Genomic DNA, 7950 nt, shown 5'->3' on the forward strand with positions numbered 1-7950 from the left:
TCAGAATTGCTGTGTCATGCGTTACACTACTGCTGGTCAGCTTTGGAATATAATTTCTCCGAGAGAGTTTGTTGATTTCTCCTACACCGTGGGCTATGAAGAAGGGCTTTTATCCTGTGGTAATAGTCTTAATCTTACACTTCCATTTTGGATTAAATATTTTCATTTCCTAGACTGGACGTTTCTTTGTGAGATATATTTTCAGTCTTTGCAGTTACTTTGTAAGCATTAAGTTGTTTTTTTTGTTTGTTTGTTTTTTTCAAATACTGAACCATAGGCAGCAAAATAACAATATAAAGGAGTGTTTTGAAATTTTTCTGGTAAATTTTTGTTCCTTGTTCTCTAGGTCATATGTGGTAAGTACAGATCATATGACTGCCTTTAAGAAGTAAATAGATTTACTTCTCAGAAAACAGTTCCGTGTCATATATGAAAAATAGACTTGGTGTGTGTGGAATATTTTTTCTGGAGCCGTGTGGTATTTTGTGAGATCAGAGACACGGCCACAGGAACACTCCTGTTTCCCCAAACACGCCTGGGGTACGTCTGTGCGTGGCGTACGTTTTACACCCGATCTACAGTCTGTGCGCTGTGTCTGCCGTGTCCTTGAGTTGGCACTGTGGCGTTTACCTCCTTGCTTATCTGAACAACTAGCAGTACCAAGATTCCACATGGCGGCGCTGTGGGAAATAGCAGTGGACCAGAGGTTTGATTATTGCTACCTGGAGGCCTGGCCGCTACACCTAAGGGCTGTGATGTCCAAGGAGTTACCACGGTGACACGAAGTCATCTTTTCTGAAGGGTTTCAAATCTCCCATTACCTATCTACCGGCCATCTGTGGGAATTCTCCTTGGCAATTAGCTTTTTCATTCTGCTGTGCTTACTTTTGGGCCTTAAGTTTTTTTTATCTTTATGTATAAGAAAAATATTTAAACAAAAAATTTGGTAATACTTTTTAATGAGCATTTTAGTCAAATGACAGTCATTACTATTAAGTCACATGTTTTTTGTTTGTTTTTTAATTTCCTTGTAGGGATAAGTCTTGACTGGAGTGAAAAGAGACCAGAATTTGTTCGTGGGTATAACCATCCCTGTGGCTGGTTCTGTGTTCCACTTAAAGACCATCCAAGCCAGAGCCTTTTGACCGGCTATATTCAGACAGATCTGCGTGGGATGATTCCTCAGTCAGCAGTGGACACAGCCATGGCCAGCACTTTGACCAACTTCTACGGTGATTTACGGAAGGCCTTACACAAGGCATGATACTGTCAGACTTCCAGTGCTGTGATCCCCTTAATCCACTCCTCTCTCTGGCTGGGAGGCCTGTAAAAATGGTCCATTCCTCTCTCCTGCAGAGCCTGTAGAAAAATCTGAGATTTTCCTTCTGATTTAGTAGTATAGCTTTATGTTTTATTCCTAACGTAAGTAGCTATGAGATGGCATTTTAATTTTTTCTTAAATAGATGCTCGCACTGCGTTTGGTATGGCACCGAGTCTAGGGATAGAGAGTAAAACAGAAATCCTGAAGAAGTAAAGTGCTTTGACCCAAACTCTTAAGAAATTGAGAGGATGAAAATGTTGGCTGCTTGGAAATTAGACAAAGCACAAGATTTATGCTGTTTGGTTAAAACCACCTATTTCAGAGCTTTACGAATATCTTATGAAATTTTCATTTTTAAGTTAAATGTTAGTGCTTTACTTTTGGTGTGTTGTTACAAGTTTGCTGATATTTTAGACAGATGCAAAAGATCCTTCTCTATATTTTATAAATATTAGCTTCATTGTCAGTTGACTTATACTACTTTTAAGCATTGAAAAGACCGAAAATGGCAGAAGAATAAATATCATAATAACCACAGGTACAATTCAAAGGCAGTTTAGTTTCGATCTCTAGATAGCATTCTTTTCTGGGTATCTTTAAAAACACATCTGTGTCTTCCTGTGCATTTATTTTGGGAATCCTAAAAAGATGTTCGCATGACTGCAACAGTACAGACAGCGGCCAGATGTGCTCTGGGGACACCACATGGATGGAGCAGGATCCTGGGTGTGTGGAGCGCTGGTCATGTCCTGTGATTATCAGTAGGGCCACCTTTCTAGAAAGTCACGTTAAAAAATGCTCTGTACGTGGTTCAGTTTTGGAAGTGTGACTGAATCATAAAGCATCACAGACTGCCTTTAAATTTCTGTTTTGAAGCAACGTCAGTCTGAAACTGTAACCGTGCATTGTTGGATTTCCCCGAGTGCACGGTTGCTGCTTGATGACCTGGAATGGACCATAATGGAGCTCCTTGATCCTGTGCTTCCTTCGTCAGCACTTGAAGGCTGATGTGTTTCACTTTACCGTGCTTTCCTAAGCAAAGAAAGTAAGAGTCATAGCTCATCACACACATTTTTTTTTTTTTTTTTTTTGGAGAGATTTTCACTGTAGGGCGCGTGCGCTCGCCAGACAGACAGAGAGAGACATAGAGACAGAAAGCGAGAAATCACCCCCCAGGGGGGATGGTCACACCGCAATCCCTTCTCCTCCATTCTCCTCTCGGGATCTTGGGCACGCACGCACACGCGCCCGGCGTGAGTTTTAAGCCACCGGGTCCAGGACACGAACCGCGGTCAACTATGTGGGAATCCAGCGACATAGCCATTACGCTAACTGCTGGTTCCCCTATCACACACATTTTGACAAAATGGAAAAACTGAAGCTGATTTTTGTTTTGATTTTTTTCCTATTGGAAATGATCATATTTAAAAAAAAAAAAAAAAAAAAAGGCACCACCATAGAGGTTCTGGCAATTTGTTTCAGGATTAGACAGCATTTCACAATGATTGTTTTCTTTTTTTTTTTTTTACATTTAAAATTTTTGCTATAGGGCGTGGGTACTTGCCCGAGAGACAGACAAAAAGCAAGAATGCATAAAATCATCCCCTGGGGGGATGTAGTCCTTTCTCCTTCATTCTCCTCTTGGAATTTTGGACATATATGCACATGTGCCTGGCATGAATCTCAGACCGCCAGGTCCAGAACAGGTCCAGAACTTGAACCATAGTGGGCCATGTGGGAGTGCAGTGCCTTAACCACTATGCCACCCGCTGGCCCCTAGGAGTCTGTATTCTTCATTGAAGTTCACTAATCACCGGTATCTTTTGCTGAATTGATAACAGCTTGAATTGCTGGATTTATCTGCTACTTCTTCAATAGAGAAAGAAAACTTAGCAGCTGAGTTTTCAGTTTCCATGGAAGTGGTTAAATGATAGTTTTTACTTCATCTGCTTTCTTTCACGTTTTTTATTAGCATAGAGTAGGAAGTCTCTTAGGTTCCATTATTCTGTTGAGGATAGTGGAATAGCAAGCATGCAGCCTGGGTAGGGATTTCCAACAAGACTGTACATTATGGTAAGGGCTTATTGCCTGAGCCCGCTGGCCCTGGAGACAGATCTGCTGCACACTCTCCTCCTCCAGCGGTCCCTCTGTCCTCATCGACAGAAAACCTGCAATAAGAAATCAAAGAATTCACTCTTGGACGTGGACCCACTGCAGGTGAAATGACCGTTGTGGGAAAATTTTCACTGCAATGCTAAGTCATATGATAGACTTAAAATTACATTTGAACACCTGGAATTTATGTATAACTTCTAGGTGGCACTTCAGATCTTCTGGGCTCTAGCTGATTACTTTAAAAAAAAAAAAAAGCTTTATTGAAGTATATTGTACATAAAATACAGTATACTCATTTTAATTGTATAATTCAATGATTTTATTTTAATAATTCACTTAGATGATGCAGCCATGACCATAAACCAATTTAGAACATTTCCATCACCCCAAAAGTCCTCTTGTCTCTCTATAGACTCCTATCTAACCAAAGCTCTTCATAGTTGCCAGCATAAAGAAGATGAGGAAAAGATGATATTGTTTGCTGTTTTTAAAGGTTTTTGCCATAGGGTATATGTGCTTGACTGAGAGGGAAAGTGAGAAATTATTCCCTGGGGAGGATGGCCCCACCGCAGTCCCTTCTCCATTCGCCTCAGGATTTTGGGCACGTGTGTACACTCACCCATTCTGGTATTAAAGCTGCTGGGTCTGGCACTGGAGCCTCGGTCAGCCATGTGCGAGTCCAGCACCTCAGCCGTTACACCGCCCGCTGGCCTCCTCTTGTCTCTAAGAGTAGAGGTGTGCATGTCTCTAAGCTCAGGAACTTGGTCATAGTGTATGGACGTGATCTCATACCATGATGAGACAACTCTAGCTGTGTGGGTTGGGATTACTAACAGGATTGAGCCTGCTGCTTCTGTAGCCATGCGGTAGGGTAGAAATAGGTCAGCCATGTATGTCATTTAAAAGAGTGAAAATAGGGACCAGCAGTTGGCTTGATGGCTATGTTGCTGGGCTCCTATGTAGTCGACCACGGTTCGAGTCCCAGACCCGGTGGCTTAAAACACGCCGGGCTCGTGTGCGTGCGTGCCCAAGATCCCGAGAGGAGAATGGAGGAGAAGGAATTGTGGCATGGCCATCCCCCTGGGGGGTGATTTCTCACTTTCTGTCTCTCTCTCTCTGTCTTTCTGACAAGCGTGCCCGCACTATAGCAAAAAAAAAAACAAAACAAAATAGTAAAAATAAACAACTGAAATTAATTGTAATAATATATTTTATTTAGCTCTTTGTATCCAAAATACTGCCATTTCTACATGTAATCGATGTAAAAAATATAATAGCTTTATATTTTTCTTTGGTATTAATTTTTAAAAATTGGGTGTGGATTTTACAAATTTGGACTCACCACGTTGGAAGTGCACATTGGCCACTGAGACCAGAGGCCACTGTATTGAAGAGCACAGTTCCACAGTCCGTGTTAGTGTGTCTTGCTGTAAGACGAAGTCGATCATTTCATAGACTTTGCTCTTTTAAATAGCAGTCTTTCCTAGTCTTCAGAGCCCCCAATGCTTGCTAAATAGGATGTTTGTATTTTAGAAATAAGTTATTAGTTGTCAATAAAGTGAAAATTATTGCCAAGAAATATTTTCCTTTAAAGATAATTAACCTCTGCTAGAGTAGTTGATGAAGCTAAGCAATATTATCTGCTTTGTTATAGGGTTGATTATTTTCTGTAGCTTGTAGCTAGATATATTAGAAACTTGTATATATAAAGGAATATTTGCCATAGTACTGTTTTCAGTGCCTGGTACCTATTTTTTTGAGGCAATTAGTTTCAGAATAGAAAAAATAATTTATAATAAGTGAAACTTTCAAGATGTGCTGGTTTGTATCGATAACTCTTGATTACCCCCTTGAAGTTTATAACAGTACTCAGAAAGATAATTATAAAAATATAGTGTTCTGCAATTTTGGTAATATAAACTGCTAGATGATTAGATTATCAATGTTAAAAATCTCATAATTTCAGTGTTGGTTGAGGGTGAATATATTAGAAATTGTAGAGTTTGCATATTGTGACATCTCCCAGCTAGTAGAATTTTTCTCTTTCTTACTCTCCATTTTTCTTTTGTAATTTAAGTATATTTTATCACCACTCAGGTTGAATTAAATTGGTATCTCAAGCTAAAAACTCTGGAGAAGATTTGGGAAGACACTGCTCAGTTTAAGCCCCTGTCTCTCAGACTGTAGTCCTGAGAAATTCCCTTTCATGTGGATAAAACATGTCTGTTTACTAAAGATCATACTAGCACTGTTTAGAATCAGATCTTAGAATCCAGTTTCTTTTAATTAAGTGAATTCCATAGTTACCCCAACCCTGTAAGTAAACAGTAGAACCCAGAGAAGCCGGGGGACCCACCCAGGTCAGTAGAGCCTGTGGGGTGCAGTTACTCGTCCAGTGTTCCCGCGTCCCCCACGGCCCGTAGAGGGAGGGTTCTGCCATGCTGCAGGCCCCACTGGAGCTCAGAGCAGCCCTGAGAGCCGGAACCACAGGCACGTGCCGCTGCGCCCGGCTACCGCGGGTCTCACTTAACTCTAGACGGGATGACGGGACCTGAGTGCAGAGAAACATTAGCTTTATGCCAGAGCACAGGGAGTTGGAATTGTTATTTCTTCATTATTGTCATACTTTCAGAGATTTTACATGTATAGATAAAAAAATCCTCCTTTCATTTCAATAAAAGCTATACTATATGTAGATTTTATTTTTTAAGAAGTTCGTAATTACTTTATGAACCAATATATAAAGCTAGCATATTTATTAAACTAATAAGAGCATGTGTGAGTATAAATAAAATGTGTATTTATTTTTAAATTGCTATGAAATATCAATAAAAATTTCTAGACACTCTTGCATTTGATCATTGATACTGTGAAGTTGTTTTAGCCTTAAGCCCTGACTAAATGTTTAATTTCACACATCTGACTTTAATTTAACTTTCTGAAGACTTACAAAAGAGAAATGTAAACCTGGGAGGTAAGGGTGACGACACACGTGCTGACCGCACCGCAGCATCGGACGCATCAGCCACAGCGCTGCCGACCCTGTGTGTGCTGGTTCGGAGCCGGGGCGGGAGGCGAATGCTCTCCTCCTCCAGTGACGCAGGTATGGGGTTTAGCGTGCACATGTTCGAGTACTTGTGTTACCTTGGTTAGGAGTTGGGACAGTTCCTTTTGGAGAAAAGCTGCAAATAATTACTAGAACACCCATGATGTCTGAGAAGACAGGTGTGGTGAGTATGTAACAGGGGTACAACTACGAAGTAGCTTAAACAGGGAGTTATTTTCCTATTTAATAAAGTAAACGATGCTATGGCCTGAGTATTTGTGTCCTCCCCCGATTTTTAAGTTGAAACTCTAACCCTCAAAGTGCTGGTTTTAGGATATGAGGCCTTCGGGAGGTGAGGGGGTCACCTTTGTGAATGTGGTCAGTGCCTTGACAGAAGCCCAGGGCGGACTCCCACCTTGTACCACAGAGGACTCAGCGAAGGTACTCTGAGAAAGCCGGTTCTCGTCCACACCGGCTCTGCGTGTGCCGTCATCTTGGGCTTCTCCAGACGTGTCAGAAATACATTCCTGTCGGTCATCAGCCGCCCAGTTCTATGAAGCTGCTACAGCAGCCCGGGAGGACTAACAGTCTGGACACAGCTAACATTAATGTTTCTCAGTGCAGTGATGTCAGGGCCAGCGTTTCTGGTCATCCTGATCCTTCCCTCACGGTGACACGGACCCCAACTAGTCCTAAGGGATACGTGCAGAAGCAGCAGGAAGGCCTGGCACTATTCATGTCTCCAGGGACACAGACGCCTTCCTCAAAGCCTCCACTAGCTTTTCTTCCTGGGAGTCTAGGTCACCTAACTACCCCTGACTGCAAAGGTGGCTGGAGAAGCGAGTGTCAGGGTTCTAGTCTCAAGGGGGTGGGTGATGGCTCTTCGGACAGACAACTTCAGTATCTCACTGGACCACGGGGAGATGTGTAAGGCTTTCACTGTCATGTAAGGAAGTGGTCATTTCCCAAGACAGAAATGGGAGTGTAAACATTCACTGTGTTCAGGAATATTCTGGGCCCTTCCTGCGTGGTATGCTACACGGTTAGCCTGACCGAGGCAGTGAGGCGATGGCCCTGCCCCACTGTGTTCATCTAACATGTTGGTGTTACTGTCATGCTTCTATTCCTCTGGGGCAAAGGGTCCAGTAACCAGGAGCTAAGGGAGGGTGAGTCCACACTTATCAGCCGTGCAAGTGATTACTGGGGTGCCGTGTTCTGGAAACGCAGGGAACAGGGTGTGCGTACCAAGATAGGTTTTATTCTTTGTTAGGAGCCTTTGTTTTGTTTGGTGATATTAACTATAGAGCACCTGTTTTTGTTTTTTTTGGGGGGGTGGGGGAGAGGTTTTCGCTATAGGGCGCATGCGATCGCCAGACAGAGACAGAAAGCGAGAAATCACCCCCCAGGGGGGATGGTCACGCCGCAATCCCTTCTCCTCCATTCTCCTCTCGGGATCTTGGGCACGCA

The 7950-nt window shown here is 42.5% G+C and overlaps 1 protein-coding gene across 2 annotated transcripts in view; it reads left to right on the forward strand.

Moving 5' to 3' along the window:
* The window catches only part of STARD4 (StAR related lipid transfer domain containing 4), a 15385-nt gene extending 13171 nt beyond the window's left edge, over positions 1 to 2214 (forward strand). For both annotated transcript variants that reach the window (XM_006161105.3, XM_027765403.1), the window contains 2 exons: positions 5 to 119; positions 1035 to 2214. In XM_006161105.3, coding sequence (XP_006161167.1) covers positions 5 to 119; positions 1035 to 1264 — 345 coding nt within the window. In that variant the 3' untranslated portion in view covers positions 1265 to 2214. The remainder of the gene's footprint in view (positions 1 to 4; positions 120 to 1034) is intronic.
* Positions 2215 to 7950: the final 5736 nt, after the last annotated feature.

The sequence above is a fragment of the Tupaia chinensis genome, unplaced genomic scaffold, assembly GCF_000334495.1.
Source record: "Tupaia chinensis unplaced genomic scaffold, TupChi_1.0 Scaffold138235_1, whole genome shotgun sequence".
Lineage (NCBI taxonomy): Eukaryota > Metazoa > Chordata > Mammalia > Scandentia > Tupaiidae > Tupaia > Tupaia belangeri.